Raw genomic sequence first — 25,108 nt, forward strand, 5'->3', positions numbered from 1 at the left:
GTCTGTTGTTTGTACAGAAAAAAAAGGATATAAAATTCTCCAAACTGCAGACATTTATACCTAAAGAACTAAGAATTCGTATTCTTCATTACTTATATCAATAAAGCTATCTACATCAACTACGTAAGAGACGCTCGGATGCCTTTCCAAACGGCGTAATGCAGCTATGAATTCCCAGCCTCAACAACCCCCATTTTTCAAACAGTCACCGCGGTGGACCAAGCCAACACTGCGCCGGGCGAGAGTAAAAGCGTCAGAAAAGTCAACGGCACCCACTTGCCACCGAGGCTCGCCACCACGTTCTCAGCCCACTCGTACCAGGAGCCCATGCCTCTGCTGTCCCCAGGGTCGGTGCACGGCGCCCCGGAAGAAGCAATCACCGCCGATGCATAGGGCGCGGTTGCTGCTGCTATGACCCACCAGTCGTTTTGTAGGAAGAGGTGGCAGCCCCGGGTGAGGACATGGGCGGCCCCGGCCTGCAGGTTTGTCGTCGCGCCGGGCCAAAAGACGGCGGCGAGCGTGACCCGCGACGATAGCAGGCCCGTGGCAACGCCGTACAGGTGGCCGATGGCCGCCGCGGCGCCCGAGAGCACCAGGGACAGCTTGACGAGGCGCCTGGTCCTCGCAGCGCAGGAGGTGGAGCAAGACGCGGCGCCGTGGCGCCACCCCCGCACCGCCCGGAGAAAGCGAGAGAGCAGCGGCGCCGCGGCGGACAGGATAGCCGGCGTAAGGCGGTAAGAGGCGATCAGCACCTGCCGGGTCTCAGCGGAGCAGGGAATGTAGGCAGTGACGATCAACCAGGCCGGCAGCACGGCAGCGAGGACGCTGGTGTATACGAGGGCCTCGGCGTCGACCTCGTCAAGTTGGTCCAGCTGGTCATGTTTTCCCTGTGGTGTCTCTGCCGTCGTCACCTGTCCCAGATGCGTGAAGAAGTACAAGGGATAGACGAACGCGGCCCCGTGGCTTTGGTTAAACATGGCCCAAAAGAGATTCTCGCTTTTTTTTTATTCAAGATACTCGGTCAGCTTGCGCCTTTGCACTGTCGGAATTTTGGTTTTTATGCTCCTCAATCTGAAAAAAAAGGACACGTACAGGAAAGGCCATACTGGATGCCGACTACTGCGGAGCCCCAAGACGAGCTGACTGAAAGAAATTGTCTGCATGGAGCTGAACAGGGCGACGAGCAGGGCACGGTAGGCCGGGTCGCGGCCGTGCGTCAATGAGTCGTAAAATATGACGGGGGCGTGCAAGAGCCTGTCGACTGCGGGAAGACCCGTGTAGACGGAGCGGAGGACGGCGCCGCTGGCCAGCACGCCTGTCGATTTGGCCTGTCCGATAGCCTGCGCAGTGCCGTTCCGCACCATTTGGCCCCAGAGCGAATCAAATCCGATGGCCGTTAGGCCGAGGAAGTAAAGGTGTAGCGGTCCGCCCATGGTTCCTGTTGCTGCTAGCGCTGACAGCGTGTGTGTTGATGTGCGAATTGCTTGAGGTTTATTGCCTCGGATTGAAGTCCTTGAATTATACAGTGCTTGAGACGTCACAGTTTGCCCGCCAACTGTGGTAGTTTGAGAGAGAAAAAGGGGAAAAAAGAAGAAAAGGAAAAAAAAAAGAGAAGAAAGCCTGGTTGTCTTTCTGCGGCGCATACCACCTGGAGACAAACAAGTCATTTCATTGCCTGGCTCCCGCACTCGTTGTGGGCCGTTTTTAATACGGGAACAGCCCCGGTGGATTACTCCGCAACCCGACTGAAGCAGGTGGGGGATATTTGTGTTCCCAAACAAAGGCGAGGAAAAGAAAAAATTGGGACTTATAATGATACCAGGGGTTGATAGTGTGTGCATTGTCTGCTTAAAAGTAAGACGGGTAACGAAATACATCTTCGCCGGGAATCAATGCCTTTCTAACCGACACAGCACAGTACCATCCCACCGACAGAACCACCGCTAGTGTCGACAAAACCCCAGCCGGGAATCCAGACAATATGTGGGTCGACGTGCCAAGGAGCCAGGAGGCCAGCGTCAGGGCGGCAGCGGCGAATGACACACCGATATAGGCCTTCATCTTCCCAGGATCAGCCGACGGTGCGGCTCGACCTGCCTGTCTGTTCTTCATAGGTGAGGGGAGCGTGAGGGCCGATTTGTTCTTCTGTAACCCGATTTTAAGCCCATCTGGTCAGCATGCTCTGGCTGCCGACATGACAGAAAAAGAAAACCAAAAATGGAACATCAACTGACCTCCGTGTATCCCACCAGCGAACCGACCAGGAAGCCGTCGAGAGCCTTAATCGCATCCTCTGAGTGGCCAGCAAAGTCGAAGTCTGACGTAGCGTCTGTGCCTGCAGACTCTTCTAATAGTTCTTTACCACCGGGGTGGTCGTCTAGGTATGAAGACACATTGTAAACTAGATGGACAACCAAAGTCAATCAGTGGTGGTTCTTTCCATGTATTGGCGGTGGCATTATCTAAAACGAGAGACCTTTGCCGTGTAGAATGAGCCAGTAGTTGCCAGGCTCATCGTGTTTGGCGACCTCTTGTCGAGTATACTCGACCATGTTGGCGTGTTTTTTTTTTTTTTCTTCTTCTTCTTTTTTGTTGGATGGGGATATACAGGCGTTGCTGGGCGGGCGGACAGCCGTAGCAGACCAAGCGTACTGAAAATCTATGGATAAAGTGCAGCGCCAACCCAAGATGCCAGATTCTCTGTATTGCCTAATCGGGCATGATCTCGATTGGGATTGTTCCCCTTTGGGATTGTTGGAGTTCTTGAAGAGGCGAACCCCTGTTAGTCCCCCTTTTGGTCCCCGGCAGTTCTGTTAGCCCCCGTCGATCCCTGGAGCCACATGCCCAAGATTAATGGATATCCAAAACGGGACAGTCTCCCACCAAGTATATTTCTTGCATACGTGGGCTTGTTCAATGCCCACCGTTACCCGGCCAAACATGATGCGACTGGGCACTCGTTGTCACCAAGAAAACTGGGTCATAAGCCTTTGAAAAGTGAGGCATAACCATCTGACGGACGGCGCCGTCGTCCACGCCTGCAACTTGCGGTTACTCATGTAAATATATGCCAGGTCTGTCCACTGAGACATTGACTAGCTGTTTAGGCCCAGTGGACCAAAGACCATTTTCATTGTCCTTTGTTTTGTGTTCCGCGGGCGAATATGCCACGCCAAAACTTCTTCCTCGTCGGGTCCGAGTCGGATCATGTCACGCTAGACATTTCCGGCACAGAGGACCTTGAGGATCTCAAGCGGGATCTGGCCAGCGCCTTTTCCATATGCAATCCAAAAAGTGAGCAAAACTGGGGCCCCTGTCCTCTGCTCGGAAAACACCATGCTAATCTTCCCCCTTGTAGCGGTTTCGTTCCACGATGCCCAAGGCACAGCCGAGCTGGCCTCGGCCAAAAGCATTCTGGATCACAGCGGCTTGGTCGGCATCAAAGTTAGCGGCAATGCGGTGCGGTCACCGTACGGGCCTCGGGAGCTCCCCTTTGTCGGCCACCATTTCCAGTTGTACCCGGATTACCTGGGCAACATCGATCGGTTGTTTGAACGATACGGCAGCGTTATCAAGACGGTCAACATGGGCACGACCACCTACTTAACCAACGACCCGCTGGTTTCCGAGGCGGTGCTGAGCGAAAGCCCGTATTTTACAAAGACTACATCAGACCCGGGTCACCCGCTCTTCTTTATGCAAAACCAGACGGCGTTGTTTACCTGCGACACGACGTCGCCGGCGTTTAAAGTATCACACAAGTTCGTGCCGCCGTCCCTGGCGCCGCGGGCGGTACGCTGTTACATAGGTATCATGCAGCGGGCCATCGAGCAGTCCTACGGTGTCTTCGATGAGCTGGACGCCAACGGCAAGGCATTCAACGTGTACCAGTACATGTTTAAAATGGCGGGTCAAATCATTTACCGTGTTGTGCTGGGACTCGATGTGGGTCATTTCACGACGATGGATACGCGCCCGCACCGGATTATAGTTCTGCTGGGCGAGTACATGCAGCTCATGAAAAAGACGTCACTGCAACCAAGATGGTATCGCTATCTGCCTTTTGGGGAGCACCGGCGCGTCGGGGAAATGCGCCAACGCATCTTCGCGCTTATCCAGCGCGCCATGGACGAAGCGCCGATTGCCGAGGACGGCGGAGCCGACCTGCCGATGCATGAGGCGGCGGTGCGGGCGTCGTGCGTGGCCGACTACCTGCGGCGGGCCGTCGACGAAGAAGGAAATAAACTGCCCAAAGAATACCGGCTGTCTAACACGGTGTCTTTGGTCGGCGCGGGCTTTGTCACCAGCGCCTCGCTGCTCTCGTGGCTGCTTTATTCCCTTACGCATTACCCCGGCCACCAGGAGCGACTGTTGCAAGAGCTGGTGGACCACGCGCCACCGCCGGATGAGGCGTGGGACTACGATGTCGTGACATCTCTGCCCTTCCTCGATAGTTTCGTCAAAGAAACGCACCGCATGCATAACCCATCTTTCCAAACGGCACGCAACGTCAAAGCAGATGTCGTCCTGCCGGGCGGCTGGCTGGTGCCGGCCGGGTCCATCGTGATTCCGCCTTTCCCTTCGTTGCACAAAAGTCCGGACCAATGGGAAAACCCGGGCCGCTTCGACCCGGATCGCTGGCTCGACGGCCGCGACCAGCCGCGCCGCCACCGTATGGCCTACACGCCCTTCGCCGCCGGGCCCCGCGGTTGCATCGGATACACCCTCGCCACCCTCGAGGCCAAGCTGTGCATAGCGAACCTGGTTCACCGTTACGAGTTCGTCGACGCCAGCCGCGAGCCCGTGGAGTACGACCCCGAGTTCCTCGTAATCCGTCCGCTTAACTTTTACGTCCGCGCCCGGCGACGCAGCAACTGGCCGCCCAAATCTGCATCGACGGCGTCCTAGTAGTGCCCAAGGGGTGGATAAATAGGGAATATGGGAAATGAAGAGATAATATATATATTTATATATATTGCCTACGATTTTTATTTGTCTTGTTTTAGTTGTGGTAGGGAATTGGCCAAGATGTCTGTTTATTATCACGTTGCGTTTGGACATGAATTACTTATCGATAGTCGACAGGAGGATAGGCTCCTATAAAAGTGTTTATTCCCGTTGTATAGATCTGAATACTTGGGGGCTGTGGGCACCCTTGTTCCTATCAACACTTGGACCTAAATCAAAAAGATTTTGTGTGCACCTGGTTCGATATTCGCTTTTGGTGAAGTCGGATCCACTCGACAAAGCATTAAATGGTGAATTTCTTCACGTTTCCATTTCGGCAAGCGAAGAACCCCTGGACATCCCCCAGTAGGCACTGTTAATAAGATGCACTTGGCCGAAGCTGACCTGGTTGGCCTCTGCTTAGAGATGGTGTGATTATGTGATGAGAGATGCAATCTGCCTCGAGGTTACATGCTGCAAAGACTTGTGTAGCATCCTGAAGAGAAACCTGCTCTATGAACTCGAATTTTGATTGTGTGCAATTTGGGGCAGATGAGGTAAGCGGCGCAGTCTGCCAATCAAACAGTAACCCTGTGGCTGTGTGCACAATACGCCCTGGAGGTAGCCTCAACCACTGAACAACCACGCTGTTGATGACACGAGCTGTGATTCGGGCTTTTCCTTCTCGTTTCTATCGTAAAATAAGCTGAAGAATAAGACAGCCAATGGCATATGCTACAGTGACTCAGGTATTGCAGTGCGCATGTATGCTTGTAGCTGCATCAGGCCTGTGAAAGGAAGAAAGTCCAGGCCCCATCCACCATTCAAAGTCTTGCAAATCGGCTATTCATATCCCTGAGTGATCTGCCGAGTAACCAAAGCCCGAGAAACCGTCATCTGCAGACATCCCCTTCCCCGCAGAAGGATGGCCCATCTCCCCGGGGCAGGAATGCTGATTCCCCAAACACGCGAGGCCAGCTGTCGCGGGAGGGGTATCAGAGCCCCCAACCCCGGAGCCGTGGGCGTGACTAATCTGAGCGGCAGCACCAAGCCTCACAGCGGGTTGGGGCTGGTGATGGTGGTGGACGTAGTCATGGCCGGTTTGGCGCTCATTCTGAGTGCAGGGATCCAGCGGCGTCCGCACGACTTCGCTCAACAGCCAGTCGAATGGGAATCCCAGCACATTCAAATCGCCGGCGAAGCCGTCGATGCCGTCGAGCTCAGTTAGCCCCGGGAGGTTGGCGCATGGAGACTGTATGTCGCAGCTCGGCGGGGCAGATTGCTCTGGAATCGTTGGGACCCGGGCTGCAGCGGTTTCGCATAAGGAGTTATAATCGAACGGCGGGCCGGCCTCGGAGCTGAGCACCTCGGCGTCGGGTGGGAAAAAGCCAGGAGCGACGTTTGGCGCCAAATCTTGCGGATGGGGGGAAAACATTAAGTCGTGGGGACAACGGGAGCCGCAGTGGGCTCTGGTGGGTGGTGTGGCGGATAAGCTCATCGGACTCCAGTTGGCCTTCTTTCTCTGCCTTGCTGCATGCTGTTCGCATGGGCATCACGTACAACGTATCATCTGGACGTGGACGGGGAAGGTTTTCTAAGGAGCGGCACCCCAACGAAATGGCGACTTACACGCTCGTTTGTTTAACCTGTTCTGCAGCCTTTTGCGCTCTTTCTGGTTCGTAATGCCCGACCAGTCTTCATGGCAGTCCCATGCTGGTCCGGAGAGGCATGTGTGTTGCAAATCGTAGCTGTTAGAGGATTGGGACGGCATATCAAAACATATGGTAGCGAAACCATCCGCCGGGGAGTGCATAAGGAGACTCACATACAAAGACATACAAGCCACGCCAAATCTTATGTTCCATTTCACGGAGAAACGAGGAACCAGGGAAAGTACAGACATGGAGAGGAAATGTGCACCAAAGATCATAAGCCGGACCTATGACCAATAAAATATGGTATGATTGTTCCTCAACATAGGTATTTCGTCCCTTGAGTGATAAATATTTAACCATCTCTGCCATTTCATCATTTCAATGAAGTTTCGACGTTGTATTCAAACGCACTAATAATCGCGATATTATTTTAGCTAATAAGGCGAAAACCGTCAACGTTGCGTTTATATAAGTGGCTGACCTACGTAGCATACGGGTTTCGTTCTCTATTATCGCAGAATAAAGTTTACTAATATGCATGTGGCTGACCCAGGCGGGTGTCGTTTTCCAATGGCGGAAAATAAAATGTACTAATATGCATGTGCGGCCTTGGCTGCCATCCCCCTCACCTCACCCGATAACTTTAAATGGAAATTTACCCGAGGGCAGGTAGGTTTAGAGGGTGTTATATTAATACAGCGATGAAGGGACGGTGATAACAACGGAATCGAAATAATTGTGCCAAGTTTGATGGCAAAATCCATATATCATGTTTGGTATATTCAATTTAAACGAGGGTTTGGACGAGGTAAATACGGTGCGTTTGTCAGACCAACCATTTGCTAGCGACTGCGAGGCCACATTTTACCAAAGAAACTCGTGCGATTTATGCCGGACACATCAGGTAAATAACCTCAAAAGCTCTTAACTTCACACAACTCTTTTTCCAAACAGAAAAAAAAAAAGTTTATTAATATGTTACCATTTAGTACGTCTGCAGCGGCCCAGATGATGTCTGCGAACGCTGTGCCGCTTCGTCGACGCCATGCACATATACGCTAAGCTCGGGCAAAGGCCCGGGCAAAAAGCGGTTACGCAAAACCTCAATGGCCCATCCGGGCCTTCGCGCCGCGCGCGCCTACTATTCCCCAAAAAGGGACAGTTCCAACTCCAGCATCAATCTCCAGCAGCGCCCATGCACGCCCCAAAGGGATCCCAGGGGCGAGCCGACGGCGGCTGGACAAAATTCCGAATCTCCAACCGCTGACAGCGGCGCCTGGTCTTTCTTGAACGAGATGCAATACTCCCCCGGAGGGCTGACCCCGGCGGTCGATCTGTCACTAGGGCTGCAGCTGCCGCGGCCGACCAGCGACGCAGGCGTGGCGGGCACGTCGAGCTCGGGCTTACAGCAGCTGCTGGTTGAACCCGGGGCCGGGCCGCTGCCGCTGTATGACCACCCGTCGTCCCCGATCGGCGGTGGAGAATATGCGCGGTCGAGTTTCCTACCAGAAGCGGCCGAGGCGACGCCGTGCACGTGTATGGGTACGATGTTGGAACTGCTCGAAATAATTTGGGCTTGTATAGGCGGGCGGGAGGAGGAAGCGACCGAAAACCTTTTCAAATGCTTGGATAGGAGCGGGGAGCGCTGTCGCGAACTACTGCGGTGTTCAAACTGCTGTATATTGGCGCGGAACCCGAGCGTGGTGGCCATGCTGAGCCGCCAGTTGCTCGCCGTGGCCAATGAGTTGTCGCACCGCCTGGTTGGGTACGACCAACTGGGGCTGCACCCAGCCGCCCCCACGTTCCAGTGGGGCGATTATACCGTCCAGGACCCTGAGATAAACGAACGTTTGTTACAGACCTTGGTTTGCTGCTATATAGACGGGGCTCGCAAATTGTTAAACCAGTTGAACTCGTAGCCTCAGTGTTTATTCTTTTCAGCCCCCCAGGTCTTAGGGAGGGAAATCTTCTGTTTGATAAACGATCGGTGCAGTTGCCCATGTAACTTTATGCAAAAGTGATATACGTATAATGATAATGGAAGAAGGTAATGCAAGAAGGATTTGTATTAGATGCAACAAAAAGCAAACAGGACAAAAAGAAAAGTTTCACTTGTCCATTCAATAGTGAAAAGTTCGTGTGAGAGCAAACAAGACATATAAAAAGGCGAAGACCAAAGTACATAATCCAAGTGGTAAATGGTTATGCGGCTCAATACATCTCGCTCTTGTATTCGGAGGGCAAATAATCTTCTGCGGGCGCTGTCCCATATTCTCAATCCGAATTGGCATGCATAATTAAATCTACTTAAAACAAACAGTATAAGTCATTAATGGACTTATCATACAACTATTCCGGCAAAATAAGAGACACCAAAGCAAGTTAGGTACGAAGATATTGGAAGCGTGGCAGAAGGACTACGAAAGCTAGAGAGGCCACACGGCTCGGCTTGATTGAAAGCTGACCGTCAGTGGTCACTTCCATGCGGTATGATTGTTTTTATATATCACGAAAACTCCCTCCCGTGAATGTCAGAGAGGTAGACCAAGGGCTTCAAGTGCTAGTCGATCCCGCAGAGAGATGTCTTTTATATACTCGACACGTGCATAAGATCAGACATGCTAGGGGGCTGTACGTTGTGGGCCCCCTCAAAGTCGGGATTGCAAAATCATGATTTTCGACAAAATCGTGAGCCAGATAGTGCAATCGCGGAATAACGCGCCAACCCGTTAACAAAAGTGGAACATATTTTACTTTTTTAACAATAATTACCTCAATAATTAAATTAAAAATAATCGGTAAATACCGTACTATATAACAATTAAAACCATAAACACAAATCTGGTGAAGTTTTGCGTTTAAGATAACATATAATGTATTTTACAGTTTATTTTTAATTAAATTGGTAGGGCCGTTATTATTAAAAAAATTTAAAATGCACTCCGCTTCTTTTAGTGGGTTGGCTCGCCATCACATGTTGTGCGCTATTTGGCTCACGATTTTGTCGAAAATCATGATTTTGCAACCCCCTCTTTGAGGGAGCCCACAACGCACAGCCCTCCAAGTAGAATAGCAAGTCAATTCACCTATATAAGGATGTAATTAGCAGCCCTGACTTTTCTGATTAAGCTTTCTCGATGCTAGTCCTATAATAAGCATTGTATAGAAGAGAGCTTATATTCTGTTCGAAGTTACATTTGCTTACATGCCGTTTAGTAATGGCTCAAGAGCATCAGATGTGGTGGAACGCCGAATAAAATCCCAGTCATGCTATATAATTAAAAATGGCATTATCTTTCTATATTGTCTCTAGGCGGATACTTTAGCACTCAGCCTTGCAGGGAGTCAGTTCCCGCATTGAAGTGTGTTTTCTGTCGTGGCAAGCAAGCATGATGCATGCCTGATTCATCGCTGCATTGTCAATTGGTCTAATTCTGCTTTATCATCATAGCACAAAATCGATTACCTGGGCAATTTTTCATCCGGCATGAAAACCTCTTGGTTTACTTCAAAGGAACTCCTTCAAAGCTCTCACCCGCACGTCAAAATCCCCGTAGCAAACCAAAGACTTGGCACGTTCGCAAGATTGGCCAATAATACGCCGGTTGTTTAGCTTAAAGTGGGATCAATCATGCTTCCATAGTGGTTTGCCCCGTCGCTTACGAGTCGTTTCTGTGATTGAGGTATTACGACAGGGAGAAGCCTTGGAGGTAAAAGGCTAGATCGGTAACTCCGATAGCCTGCTGCTTCACATATCAGGTGCTATACTCTGTGATAATAGTATACTGGTTCCTTTAAAGTGTGCTTCTTTTAATAAGATGCCATCCTGAGTCAAGTGCCTCCTGGAGATCGACATAACATATCGTATTCCAATGGAGGCAGCCACACCATACCCTTGCTCACAGTCACTAAGATATGCATGAGTCTCGAGTCGGTATACGGAATCGCCGGTAAGCCAGTCGACATCGTCTAACCTATTGTGTTGGTTCTAGAATCAATGCGGCAGGCGTCGTTCATTTCAAGCTTAACAGAAGAAACTTGTGAGCCGAAGAACTTTCCATTGTACGCCTTGTTGACAAATTTGAGCTCTAGAGATCAGTGTACAAACAGAGTGGCAGATAACAGGACAATATCTGCGCCGAATCTCGACACGCAAAATTTCCTTTTTTGGATGCGCCCCTGAATCTGCACTGAGCCGCCCTAAACTGGCCTAAGTCTACCCTAAACTGCACTAAATTGCACTGAGCCGCCCTGAGCTTACGCTAAGCCGCACTAAATAGGCCTAAATCTACCCTAAATTGCATTAAATTGCATTAAGCCGCCTTAAGTTTACCCTAAGCCGCATTAAATTGCATTGAGCCGCCCTAAATTTACCCTAAGCCGCATTAAATCTGCATTAAGCCGCCCTAAACTGCACCGAACTGTACTAAACTGTTATTATCCTATTTTGGGTTATTAACCCTGTACCACATTTTATGGTGGTCCATTTTCGGAATTCCTAAACATTTTTTTCAACGTACAATAATGCAAAATAATAAAACTAAAACGAAAAGGCAAATTATTGGGTTAAAACTATTACATTTTAATATTATTCCTCATTTACGCTTACAATATACTTTAAATTATAATTACGGAATTTTAACCATAAACTTTTTGGTTTTAATTATATACCGATTTAAATAATAATAGGATACGCTATTAATTAAAAATTTTAATTTATCGCCCAAATTATTTTTTAGTAACGTATTATAAATTTCCCTTTTAAATTTTTTTTATTATATAATTTTAAACTACTATTATTAAATAATTAAAAGGTAAATATTACCTAAATTTTTAACGCAATCGCCAAATCCCATTTTTAGGTTTTCGGTTAAAATTACCCAACCAAAAACGGGTATATCCAAAAACTGGGTAAAATTTGGCCCAATTTCGGCTTTTCCGTATTCCAAATTTATTTTTTTAAAATCCTAATTTTAAACCTTTTAATATTCCAAATATTCCAATATTTAACGATTTTATCGACAAAAATTTAAATTAATAATAGGTTATTTTTAGGCTTATAAAATCCAATAATAGGTTCCAATTTTAATTATTTGGCCATTTTTTCGCCCCAATTTTAAAATTTATATATTTTATAATTTACCTAATATCGCTTATTTTAATTTTTTTTTAATATCGCCATAAACCAATTTAAAAGCCAAAATAAGTTCTAATAATTAATTTTTTATTTACCCGGATTTCCGTTAAATAATAACGGGTAAAAAAACCCGAAAATACCCTTAATATTATAATCGGGACGGTATTAGGGAAAAAAAATAAAATTCTACCGATAAAATCCAGGATTCTATAAGATAAAATCGGGTAATTATACGTAATTACCAAATTATAATATCGAATAATTTTTTAAAATTAGGATTAACGCCAAAAACAAATTACGTTAAATGATTTGTAAAAATTAAAAAAAATTATATTTAGGCCATAGGTTAAATAAACAAATTTATTACCGTATAAATAAATTTACTTTTAGGATTATTTAATAATATTTAAAATTTATTTAATTTCGATATTTACTATATTTAAAACCGGTTATAATTTTACCCCAATTATCGAAAACTTCCAATTATAATATTAACGTTTATTTATTTTTAGCAATCGTACCCTTATTTTTAGGAATAAATTACCCCGATACTTTTATCGTAATACCGAAATTTACGTAAGATTACGTAAAACTATTATAAACAAATTTAAATATATTGGTTACATTTCGGGATAATTTAATATTTTCGACTTACAAAATTCCAAATTATTTTATATTGAAAAAAGGAACGATATATTTAAATTTAAATTTCGTTTTTTTACTATATAAAAAATACGAACAAATGTAAAAATATTATTTTACAAACGTCTATATAATATTTTAAGGGTTTGGTAGGTTTATTTCCGTTTAATTTTTATATTAATACTAAACCTTTCCTTAAATGGTAATAATTTCGTAATAAATAAAATTAATTGCCTATTTAAAATATATAAGTCGAACCCCCTAATTTCCGATTACCTTAAATACCATATAAAATATCGCGACTTCCATAATAAAAAAGCTGTCCTCCCATTAAATTTTTATTAATAAATCCCAAATTTTATTTAATTATTTTTTTAGTAAAAATAAAATAATATTACGAATATAATATTAAATAGGATTATATATAAATCGTTAACGGCGTCGGAACCCGAAAAACCGCGATTTAATACGGAATTCCATATGCCACCCTCTACGGCCGAATACGCGGCGCCCAACCGATATCGAAAGCTAAAAAACCTTCGCAACGATTATCGGTTACCCAAAAAATTTACCTTTCGACTTAAATACGTGCCCAAACCGAATTAGGGCTCCCACCTATTTATAAAAATTTCCGTCAATTAGCAAACCGGGTACTATTAACTTTAAAAATTATTTAACCGTTCGGAAAACGTTAAATTAACGGTTTCTTAATACGGTATCCTTCCGTTAAAATATAAAAACCTTTACGGATTAATTTCCAACGTATTAATAAAATTACTACTAAAATAATTAAAAATTGGTGGCAAAAATTAAACTACCCCGAAATTAAACCTATTAAACCGGAAAACCGTTGGAATATAAATAAAGCAGGTATACTAGAAGGCCAAAAATTAAATGGCCTTATTATCGGATCCCAAAACATTAAAACTTTAATTAAAAAACAGCCTGGAAATCGCATTTGGACGACCTTTTTGGAATATATTTCAATTACCGGCCGGGCTTTTCTTCCCTTCGTTATATTTAAAAATAAATCGGTATAACAATAATAATTCCCTTCGAATACCAATTAATTTAAAAATTGGAAGTTTACCGCTATTTCCAACGGCTGGACCGATAACGATACCGCTTTAAAATGGTTTAAAATTATATTTTTACCAAATATTCGTTTTAACGACCCCAAAAATATTAGGTTATTAGTTATCGACGGCCACAAATTATATATTATACCGGGATTTATATTTAAATATTACGTTAATAACGTATATATAATATATTTACCGGTATATACGTTTTACGTATTCCAACTTTTGGATTTAACGGTGTTTTCGGTATTTAAGGAAGTATATCGACGACGGTTCTTTTTTACGGCCTATTTTAACAATTTAACGGTTATTGGAAAACGGCTTTTTCTCCAAAATTACCGGTATACACGTTAAAAAGCATTTACAATTCGAATTATTACAAGCGGGTGGTATATAACGGGTTTATAGCCGGTTAATATCGCCAAACCGTTATTAAATCCCCTATTTTTCGAAAATAGGAATATTTCCAGCCAACAACAAACAATTACACCTCCAAATAATAATTCCAAACGTTTAAAATTCCCAAAAAACCCCGGAAAAATATCGGATTTGGTTAAAACCGGTTTTATTATCGTATAAAAAACCCCAAAAGGATTTAAAAAAGTAACGGATTAGCTGGTATAATATACCCAATTAATTGGCGGCGACTTTATTTAACGGCTATTATTTTCCAAATTCCGAAAAAATTATAAATTTAAAAATATCGAATTTGTAATGGTAAAAAAAAAAATTAAAAAATTAAAAACCCAATTGGAGATAATTGTACCACGGAAAAAAAAAGGGTTAATCCAAATCCTAATTTTACGTTCGTTAGATTACGGGAAGTATAGCAGGTTTAAACCGATACAAATATAATTAAAAAAATAGTAAAAAAATTTCCAAAACCTAAAAATTCCAATAATATAATTAATTATATTTTTACAGCTAATTAAATAGTCGATATAATAAATTATTATTTAAAATATCGTTTGAAATCGCGATTTTTAAAATAATCGGAAATGGGGGGTAATCGGAAATTAAAGGGTCCAATTTAATACGAATACTATAGATAACGACGGATTTTAATCCTTGGTTTTTATTCCGGTTTTTTTAAAAAATTACCACGTCTTTTTTATTTATTTACTCGTTTATTTATTTCGCAATTCTTTTTATCCGGAAAACTTCCGACGATTATACCGCTGTTAAATCTTTTTTCCAAAAACGGTATTAATCCGTTACCAAAATATAATTATGGGGTAAATTAAATCTAATAATACAATTAAACTAACCAATTATTATTATTAATAGGCCTTTCGTAATATCGGTCGATTAATAAAACGTTATTATACGGATATAAAAATATTAATTCTACCTCCTTTATAAAATTATTTAAAAATAAACTTTTAAACGTCTTTCCGTTTTATACCCGCAATTGGGCGGGTAAATTACGTATAATTAACCTATACGGTATTATACGTAAATTATCGTTTTATTATTAAATTAACCGCAATTCCCTTTATTCCAACAATTATATTATTATATATAATTAAATTAAATATTAACAATACCGAAATAAATTAAAAAGGTAAACGAAACAAATTTAATACCCATTAAATATAAAATGTCGAGTTTTAGGAAAATCGAAAGTTAAATCTTACGAGTAAAAAAAAATTATAAATTTCAATCCGTTTCGTCAAACCAATTTTTAATTACGTTTTTTTATAAATTGTCGAAATTAACACCCCTATTCCGAAAATATAATATTAAAATAATAAATTAGCTAGCTTTAAATTCGTTTAATTTAATTTTACCCTAATATTATAAGCGGCTTCTTTTATATTACCGCAAATTGCAATATTATTTTTTTTTATCCGGATAGGTATTGTAATTCGGTAAAACGGCCAGCAGGAAAATATTATTTTTCGATAATAACCGAAATCTTCCCTTTTTTATACCCATTTTATTTTTTAATTTAATAAATGGAGGCTATATAATTTTTTAGGGATATTTCCATTTATTAAATAATATTTTATAAATTTAACGCGTATAAAAATAAGGTTATATTAAATTCGGGGTTTGTTAAACGATCGAATAAATTGTCCATTAATGCCAATTCTTTTTCTTGTTTTTTAGCCTGCCGTTACCTATAGTATTTAAATTCCTTTTATCGCAAATTTAAAATTAAAATATCGAAACGATCGATCGGTCGGGCGTTATAATTAATTGGGTAAACGAGAAAAACGATTCGTAACATTATATAATAACGTAACGATAACTTTCGATATTATTACCTATACCGTATTTTACAATACCAATTATGTCGGTTCGTTTTTACCGGGGGTCCGGTTACGACAAACGGGTTAAATATCGATTTCGAAATTAATTTCCAAAAAATAACTTTTAATAAAAATTACGAAATTCGGTTACGGGAAACGATAATTAACAAATTATTCCAATATCCGTAAAGGATATATCGTATTACGGCGAATATAAATCCCGTGCCAATAAAAATATACCGTTCGACCGGGTAATTAGCGAAGGTAAGTATATGGTTATTTACTATAGCGGCGATAACCGTATAATATAATCGCCAAATAACTCCGGAGGAAAAGGTTTTATAATTGGCCAAACGGGACGCACCTCGTCGTCGAACCCCGTTACCCCGCCTAACGGCTTTATTTTTATTATTACAAAAATAATTCGACTATTATTTATTCCAATACCAGGCGTTTTTCCATTCCTTTTTTTATTTTCGAAATTTTGTTCTTTACACCTTACTAATTTTATTATTAAAATTAATACCCTTTTAAAACCCATTTTAAACCCTATTAAATTGCAATAGCATTTTTAAAATAATTCCAAACCCCTAAAATATATATTATCGGGTAAATTATTATTTTTAATAAAAGATTTACCGTAATATAATCCGTATTTAATAAAAAATATCGAAAACCGGTAAATTTTGTAAAAATAACCCAAAAATACTAATAATTATACCTGGGGTCGGATCGGAAACCATAATATTATTATTATATTATTAATTGCTGGCAAAATCGGTACCGTATCCGCAACAACGACCGCAATAAATATAATAAATTTTTTTCCACACCTTCGTTTCGGCCTAATAATCGGCATCGGTACCGAAATCCCTAAATTGGCGGATAATATTAATATCCGTTTTGGCGACGTTATCGTTAACTAGCTTACTGGTATAAACCCGGAAATCGTACAATATAATTTGGGGAAATTGGGAAAAAATAACCAATTTAAACGAATTGGCGCTTTTACCCCTCCACCCGAAGTCCTTTTTAAAAAATTAACAACGTTAAAAACCATTAAAAAACGGAAAAAAATTCGGTTAACCGCCATTTTGGATAAAATAATATAATTTTATTTACGTTTGGTAAAACCAAATTTGGATAATATTGCTTTCGTCCATTAAAAAACGTAAAACGACCGTTTTTTCGAAATATTTTCGGAATATATTTAATATTTTAATTAATAAATCGGTTTTTAAAAGGCTATAATTCCGCAAAACCCCAACGATTAAATTATAAACCAAATTAAAACTTGCGCGTATTACGATTTTCGGAAAAAATTAAAAAAACCAAAAAGACGGTCCACCGAACCCAAAATCTATTATGGCGTTATTATTTCCGGCAATTGGGTCGTTAAAAACGGCATTTTTCGGGATTAAATAACGTTAAATTTCGGGAACGGGTATATTTGTTTCGAAATGGAAGCAGTTGGTTTTATAAATAATTTTCCATATTTTATAATCCGTAAAATTTATAATTATACGAATACCCATAAAAATAATCGGTGGTAAAATTATATAGCAATTATAATTTTTATATATACCAAAAAATTATTGGAGGTTTTTAAAAGCGAAAATGTGGAAAGAACGCGGAAAATGGACGAAATAATAGGAAACGGTTAATAATTTATATTTAATTAAAATATTACGTAAAATTAAATGCTAATTTTTATATATATATAATGTACGAATTGGTTTTGCAAATTTATTTTATTATAAAAAAAATGCAATAGGATTAACATTTTTAAAAAATTGTTAAATGGTTCGCCCCGCCAAACGTATCGACAAATAACAATAAAATTTTGGAATAACGTTATAAAAATATAGGCCAATAATTCCTTAAAAACGAAAAATATTCGCAGTAAAAAACAATTTTAAATTCTTTTTTATAGCTTTACGGTATCCCTGGTTACGGTAAAATAATTTTTAATTCGATTATTATCGATAACCTCCGCCACGCCAGCTTTTATTCCGACAATCTTATCTACTTTTATTTTAATTTTAGCGATATTAGTAAATAATTATTCGAAAATGCGATTAGGTCGTTTATATACCAATTATACCAAAAAAGCCCAAACGTTTACCAGGGGTATTTATATTCGCTCTACTCCTTTTGCGAAAACGGGTCGCAAATACCCATTATTAATTTATTAAACGAAACTTTGGAAAAAATGGCTTAGCACAATGGCGAATTCTAAATTATATTGGACGCATTCGACGAATACCAAATAAAAAAAGGTATAAAAAACGAAAGGTTACTATTTTAAATTAAAAAATTTTTAAAAGGTTTACGAACAAACATTTATTTTCTACTTACAAATCGTCCAAAACGAGATATCGAATCAGCTTTAAATAAATTCGTAAACCATCGAATACCCATATAAAGCGATTTGGTCGCAAAAAACATTTGCGCGTATATTTATAAAAAGGTAAAATATCGCGAAAAATTAAAACGATGGTAAAAACGAAAGGATATTTAGCAAAAAATCGAAGATTATTTAATAAAAAAAACCAATGGAATATAAAAATAAATCCTTACTTTATTTTCCCAAAGTTTTATTAAATTGGAATGTAGGTTTCGATAAATTTTATACCAATTCGACTTTTTGGAAAATTGTCCCGATCCTATTAATCTTCGAACGGCATTTAAAACGTTACCAAATACGTTAGACGAAATATACGTACGCATTTTAAACAAAATCCCGTTAAATTTCGAATATAACGCGATAAAATTTTTACAATTTCTTACGTTTTCCGAACGACCATTATTATTTGAAAAAACCGTCGATATAAACGCCGTCGATATAAAAAAAAAACCAAGGTTTAACGCAAATAATAAAATACCCGAACCAGATAAAATTTTTATATACTATTCGAATTTGGTAATTATTATAAATAAAACCGACGAAAACGGAAATATAAAAAAAAATTACAATTTATATATTTTTTAGTAAAAAAATACCTTATATTGGATCGATTGGAAAGCAATATATCGCTATATTTTAAAAAAAGGTTTTTTAAATAATATATAGCGGAAATTTGCCTGGTATATTTGTTAAACCTAAACCACGACCTTATAACGGTAAAATTACAAAATTGGCCCCTAATATAATACGTTATACGATATTAAATAGGCCATATTATCCAATTTGGACCAAATATAGGCGGAATTAGGAATTTTATTTGGAAATTTGTTTAAAATAAAAAATATTATTAAATTTATTTTAACTTTCACAATCCCGACAAACTATAGGATAAAAAAAATTTTAACAGTTTTAAAAAGGTTATAAAACTTTTACTTTATTATATGGTTCGGGGAAACGTATTTTGCGTTGTAAAAAAAGTATTAAATAACGGTGCGGACGTTAATATTCGGGGCGGCCGGTACGGCAACGCTTTCCAAACCGCTTTATTAAAAGGCTATAAAAAAATTGTGCAAATTTTGGTTAATAGGGGTACGGATATCGATATTTAGGGCGGCGAATATAATACCGCTATTTATACCGTTTTATATTAAAACCATAAAAAAATTGTATAAATTCTAGTCGATAAGGGTACGAACGTTAATATTCGGGGCGGCCGGTACGGTAACGTTCTCCAAACCGCTTTATTAAAAGGCCACAAAAAAATTATACAAATTTTGGTCGATAAGGGTACGAACGTTAATATTCAGGGCGGCTTATACGGTAACGCTCTCCAAACCGCTTTATTAAAAAACCACGAAAAAACTGTACAAATTTTAGTCGATAGGGGTACGGACGTTAATATTTAGGGCGGCCGGTACGGTAACGCTTTCCAAACCGCTTTATTGGGAGGCTACAAAAAGATTATATAGATTTTGGTCGATAAAGGTACGGACGTCGATATTCAGGGCGGCGGGTACGGCAACGCTCTCCAAACCGCTTTATTAAAAAGCCACAAAAAAATTGTGCAAATTCTGGTCGATAGGGGTGCGGACGTCGATACTCAGGGCGGCGAATACGGCCACGTTCTCCAAACCGCTTTATTGGGAGGTTATAAAAAAATTGTACAAATTTTGGTCGATAAAGGTACGAACGTCGATATTTAGGGCGGCCGGTACGGTAACGCTTTCCAAGCCGCTTTATTAAAAGGCCACAAAGAAATTATACAAATTCTGGTCGATAATAGCGCCTTATTGGCAGGTAAAATAAATAAAAAAAGGAAAACTAAAGTTATATAACGTAAAAATGCCCACTAGATATATATTATTAAATTACCATATACGCTATATGGGAATAATATTATAAAAATTTTCAATTTTAATCCACCTAACTAAATATTTCCTATATATCTTACAATTTTACTGGATTTACCTTTAAAATCTTCGCGAACGTCAAAATATATAGGAATAAAATTACGATCCAAATATCGGGGAAACCTATTCCTAAAAATTAGGGTATTATAAATTAAAACAACCGAACGTTTAACTGGTAACTAGAATTTTTAATATTTGGGGCTTAATTATAATCGGCCTAAAATAAATGTTAAAATTAACTGGAAATAAATTACTGTTTAACAATCCCAAAAATTAATCCATTTACATAATAATAAATATATCCTTTATAAACTATCTTTAAATTTTAATATTTTTTAATCATTTTAATTTATTATTCGTAATTTAAATTCCACTGGTTACTATATTAATATTTTTGTCGGTTAGGTATAATCACGTATAACTAATTTAACGTCATTTCGATCCTACCGGCGGTATTTCCTTTGGACGTTGTTAGGAAATGTAAAACCCTATTTAATCGCCCTAATAATTTCCGGCTCAACCCTTTAATCGTAACAAATCCTTATTCGTAATTATAAATTCACAACGACGGAACTTTTAATACGTTTTATTTCAGGGTTAAATACTTTCGTCCATTTTTTTATTTAACATTTCGCTAATAAATATTTACAAACTAATTCGTATTAATTAATTCCTTACCTTTATCCGTAATATTTACGCTTTAACATATAATAACGCCTACCGATACAACGTATTTTACAAATAATTAATCCGGAATTTGGTTTTACAAAATATATTTTTAAATGGTTCGTAAAAAATAAAAAGTTTGCGAAATTATAAACTGGTTTTTAAATCCTTTGGAAAATAGGCTTTAAATTAGTAAACGCTATACGGCGTCCAATTACGGGGTTATAATTATAACTAATTTAGGACCGTCGTATTTATTATAATAGAAAATGGACAAAATAAAACGATAAAATAAAAGCAAAAATGGGCGTTACGCGGCGAATTTAGGTTTTAAAAAAATTACAATAAAGCCTATTTTAACGTTTCCCAATTTTTGGCTTTACGTTTGGATATTTGCCAGATATAATCGGAATTTGCCAAATTATATAAATTACAAATTTACACCACCGTTATTAAAAATATTAATTACGAAATTTAACGAAATCCATTTTGCCTTTTAACGTATATTAACGTATACGTACAGCCAAATTTAATAGGTAAAAAAGCCATATATTAATATAAATGGTATTATTTGTGTTAAAATACGTGGCGGAACTTTTATCGTATTCCTAACGTTAATTTAAAACTTATTATCATATAACAATAAAATCTATTTAATTATTTAATATAATATAACCCCCAATTAATTACCAATACCTTATTAGGATTTAACTGTTACATAACCCCAAATACAGCATTTTAACGCCGTATTTTAAATACGTATATTTATTTAAAAAATAAAAAAAAAATAATGCTAAATAACTATAACGGTATAAAACGTACCACATTTGAATTTTACCACTATATTAAAATGCGGGCGGTAAAACCTATATAATAGCTACGAATCCGTAATATTATACCCCCTATTGTATAAATAAAAATAATAAATTGCCGCAAAATCGTAATAGGCGTACGTCGTTTATATATCCCGCTAGCTTTTTTAATTTATAAATTTTAACTTTAAATTTAACTTTATATTATATTAACCAAATTATAAATATTGCTTTATTTTTATTGGCCTACGTACGTACTAATAATATAACTTATATAACTTTACAATAATAGCAATAATAAAAAAAATAGGTTTATAAATTTTTGCCTATACGGCGCGCCGCGCGGTACGTTATACGTTGGATAAAAATTTGTTAATTCCGCCCATATATAATATTATTTTTTATATTTATTAACGGGAGCCGGGCGGAACGGGTTTCGGCCCGTTTTATTTTGTAAATATTTAATCCCCTATTTTTTATAATATTTTAACGAATTTGGCTAATTTATTATAAACGTGCCAATACCGCCAAACGTTTGGTTTTAGCGCGGGCGTTAACCGTTTCCCAAACCGAATTTCGTTTGGTAATATTTTTTAACCTGGGATTTTTATATAGTATTATTAATATTATAAAATAAGTTAAAACCGCCGCCGCCGCCGCTACCGTTAACGTTATAATTAGCGTTACCGTAAATATTTAATACCCTTTTTACGTATCCAATCCGCTAATTGGTTATACAAACCCAATCGAAAAAAAGGAAAAAGGAAAAAAAAGGTAAAGGTTACTTTAAACGTTTTATAAATTTTTTTACGTTCCTTTTTTATTTTTAAACGTTTTTAATATTAGTATGTTATATTTAATCGCGTCCATTTCGTCCCCGTCGTATATGGCTTAACGGCTTTATTTCCCGTTAGGTTATATATTTCGGGTATACGAAAACGTTTTTGGCCGGAATTACGACCGGTTATTACGCGGATTAGCCGGACGCGCGTTGTTAAAATTACCGGGGCGGGTATACCTGCTTTTTTTTTCCAATTAAAAAACCTTTTAAACGCGCCGCGGGTAAATTGGGCTATACGCTTTTTTATTTACCGCGTACCTCTGCCAAAAAAATCCAATTTCTTGGGAACGTAATTACGTACCATTTCCGGGATTAGACCGAATCCCAAACGAAAAAATTGGCAATTTTTTAACCGAAAAAAACGCCTGCGTTAAAGCCCGTTATTGGGGCGTTTGGCGTATTTATCGTCCCATTACGGGTATTTATTTTATATCGTTTCCTAACGGCGTTAACGCCGGCCAATAATTAATATAATATACGGGCGGGTTTTTGCCCAAATTAAAAATTTTTATTTTATTTTATTTTTTTTTGTATAAAATAAAACGTTACGTTATTTTATCGTTATATTTTTTACCGTATTTGTAAATTTTTCTGCACTTTGTATTATACGTCGTATAGATTTAAAAGCGCCCTAAAATGTTCGAATTTATTTAGGGAAAGTGGTTTTGTAAATCCGTTTGCAAATATAAGCTTAAATTCCAAATAGGTAATTGTAAAACTTTTTTGCGCGTGCTTTTATTTTAGCCATATATTTTATATATTTATATGGCGTAAATTAATATTAATTTATAAATTCTTATCGACCATTAGGCGAATGGTTTATTTATTATAATAGTAAAATTCCTATAGCTAATTTAAATTTAAACGTATATTACGGAAAATCTGTTTAAATATTATAGTTTCCTTAACTACCTTAAATAAAGCGTATAACTCTATTTCTATAATCGAAATAATTTTCGTAATTTATTTGGCTGCTTTCTAATTAATGGTACTTTAAATAAAATTATTACGTATCCTTTAAAAATTTTTTTAACCTTTGGATCATTTCCGAACGAGGCGTCGTTAGCCATCATTAAATGCGGAATCGTCTAAATAATACCATATTTAATACCTAGGAACTTCGTTCCGTACAAATATTATAATACCCGCTTGGCTAGCCGCCTGTGGAGAAGGCTCGGGTTAGTAAGGAACCGGCAAAGTAGGGATACTGCGTACGTAACATCAGGTCGGAGCATAATAACGGTGTAAAATATTAACCCAATCATTTCCTGGTACAACTTTATCTCTTCTAAAGACGCCTCGCCTTTAAACTTTGGTATAAATCCTTCCGGAAGCGGCGTTGTCGGATAACCTTTACTTTCCAAACATCCTCCACCATTTATAGGTTAGACCCATTTTTATTAGCGATTTACACTTAAACACACCAATAAGTTTAACAACTAAAGAATTTTCGCCCTCCGGGCGCCGGTCGTTATAACCTTACCAAAGGTTTTAAACCGCCGCGCGCGCCCGCAAAATACGCCGTAGGCTTTACCGCCGGGCCAAGCCGAATTAAAATACGTATCTTTCGATACGCGTACCGCTAATACGCCTAAGCCGGCCGGCCGCGGAAAATATTCCAGCTTCCCGGCCCTAACCATTAAAATATTATAATAAAAACTAAAAAACGTAAAAATAATCGGTAATTGGTTCGAAAAGGTTTTTGCAACCAACTTCGAAAGTTTACAAGCCCCGGAAAACGCCGCGCTTAGGAAAATTATTTTCGAATTTAACGATATAATTAACGGCTGGTTTTTTAATCGCACCCTCCCTAAAAAAAAACGTTCGCGCTCCCCGTCGCGTTCGCCGACCAATTTTAACGAAAAGCGCAACATTTTAATTATAAGGACGGGCACGGTATTATCGGCTTTTAAAAGCAAAAATACGCCCACTAATAAATCGGTTATATAGGCCGAACGAACCGCCACGCCACCAACGGCGGCCCCAACGCGAATATTAACCCCGGTTACGCGTTCGTACCCAATACGTACGACGCCCGGCAATATACCTAACAATTCCGTAACTCCCTTCCAATTGGGCCGGAACCGCTCCCAAACCCTAAAACGTTTGATAAAATAACCGTTTAACCGTATTTTAATCCGCGTAAATAATAAATTGCGGATAATAACGAAAAAATTATACGCGGTAACCACCAAATTGGCCGAATTGGTCTCGGTACTATATAATAAAATCCCAAACGCCAAACGTACCCCCACGGGCTAAAATATTACGATAACCTTTAAAGAAATACGGCAAAAATTTTTTAACCCTAACGCGGTTAAAGCCATTATAAACGCATTGGACGCGCGAAAAATTACTATCCCGATAATTTGGTATACATACGCCGTTTTTAGAATGCCCCGAACGTTTAATTACCTGGACGGAAAAAAAAACGTATATAATATAATCCAAAAGGAAATTACCGTAGTAATAGGCCAGTAGCCAATTAACTGGCATATTTCCAAACATGGATACAACCCGTATACGGCTAAGGGTACGTGGATAATATCTTTCCTTTAACCCGTAAAACCTTTTCAGTTTTTTGAAATATCGAAACGTACGCGGAAAATTAAAAAATTACGCAAAATTACATATTATTACGATAGCTACCAAGGATATTACGAAATACGTCGCTGCGTACGGTAAACGCGTTGCGGTATATATAGTAAAGCAAAATATGCGATAAAAAAAAAGCCGTGTAAAACAGCCCCCAAA

The 25,108-nt window shown here is 39.2% G+C and overlaps 8 protein-coding genes across 8 annotated transcripts; 4 read left to right on the forward strand and 4 right to left on the reverse strand.

Annotated features, from left to right (window-relative positions):
* Positions 1-197: 197 nt before the first annotated feature.
* On the reverse strand, positions 198-1,433 carry PgNI_06634 (uncharacterized protein; the record flags this gene model as incomplete). The annotated part of the gene is made up of 2 exons (XM_031126655.1): positions 198-996; positions 1,093-1,433. 2 exons carry the CDS (start codon positions 1,431-1,433, stop codon positions 198-200), a joined length of 1,140 nt encoding a protein of 379 aa, XP_030982372.1.
* Positions 1,434-1,848: 415 nt separating this feature from the next.
* PgNI_06635 (uncharacterized protein) lies at positions 1,849-2,552 on the reverse strand (the record flags this gene model as incomplete). Its single annotated transcript, XM_031126656.1, has 3 exons — positions 1,849-2,145; positions 2,235-2,401; positions 2,477-2,552. The coding sequence occupies 3 exons, from the start codon at positions 2,550-2,552 to the stop codon at positions 1,849-1,851; spliced, it is 540 nt and encodes a 179-aa protein (XP_030982373.1).
* A 612-nt stretch (positions 2,553-3,164) lies between these two features.
* Positions 3,165-4,908, forward strand: PgNI_06636 (uncharacterized protein; the record flags this gene model as incomplete). Its single annotated transcript, XM_031126657.1, has 2 exons — positions 3,165-3,294; positions 3,359-4,908. The coding sequence occupies 2 exons, from the start codon at positions 3,165-3,167 to the stop codon at positions 4,906-4,908; spliced, it is 1,680 nt and encodes a 559-aa protein (XP_030982694.1).
* On the reverse strand, positions 4,030-5,280 carry PgNI_06637 (uncharacterized protein; the record flags this gene model as incomplete). Its single annotated transcript, XM_031126658.1, has 2 exons — positions 4,030-4,888; positions 5,273-5,280. The coding sequence occupies 2 exons, from the start codon at positions 5,278-5,280 to the stop codon at positions 4,030-4,032; spliced, it is 867 nt and encodes a 288-aa protein (XP_030981868.1).
* Positions 5,281-5,794: 514 nt separating this feature from the next.
* PgNI_06638 (uncharacterized protein) lies at positions 5,795-6,812 on the reverse strand (the record flags this gene model as incomplete). Its single annotated transcript, XM_031126659.1, has 3 exons — positions 5,795-6,360; positions 6,577-6,695; positions 6,787-6,812. The coding sequence occupies 3 exons, from the start codon at positions 6,810-6,812 to the stop codon at positions 5,795-5,797; spliced, it is 711 nt and encodes a 236-aa protein (XP_030981877.1).
* An 896-nt stretch (positions 6,813-7,708) lies between these two features.
* Positions 7,709-8,607, forward strand: PgNI_06639 (uncharacterized protein; the record flags this gene model as incomplete). Its single annotated transcript, XM_031126660.1, has 2 exons — positions 7,709-8,450; positions 8,552-8,607. 2 exons carry the CDS (start codon positions 7,709-7,711, stop codon positions 8,605-8,607), a joined length of 798 nt encoding a protein of 265 aa, XP_030981878.1.
* A 7,821-nt stretch (positions 8,608-16,428) lies between these two features.
* On the forward strand, positions 16,429-16,644 carry PgNI_06640 (uncharacterized protein; the record flags this gene model as incomplete). Its single annotated transcript, XM_031126661.1, has 1 exon — positions 16,429-16,644. A coding segment is annotated over one exon (216 nt), but the record flags the coding sequence as incomplete, so codon positions are not given.
* Positions 16,645-19,066: 2,422 nt separating this feature from the next.
* Positions 19,067-19,828, forward strand: PgNI_06641 (uncharacterized protein; the record flags this gene model as incomplete). The annotated part of the gene is made up of 2 exons (XM_031126662.1): positions 19,067-19,204; positions 19,700-19,828. The coding sequence occupies 2 exons, from the start codon at positions 19,067-19,069 to the stop codon at positions 19,826-19,828; spliced, it is 267 nt and encodes an 88-aa protein (XP_030982639.1).
* Between the last annotated feature and the right edge of the window lie 5,280 nt (positions 19,829-25,108).

This window comes from Pyricularia grisea, chromosome I (genome assembly GCF_004355905.1).
Source record: "Pyricularia grisea strain NI907 chromosome I, whole genome shotgun sequence".
NCBI classification, from domain to species: Eukaryota; Fungi; Ascomycota; class Sordariomycetes; order Magnaporthales; family Pyriculariaceae; genus Pyricularia; species Pyricularia grisea.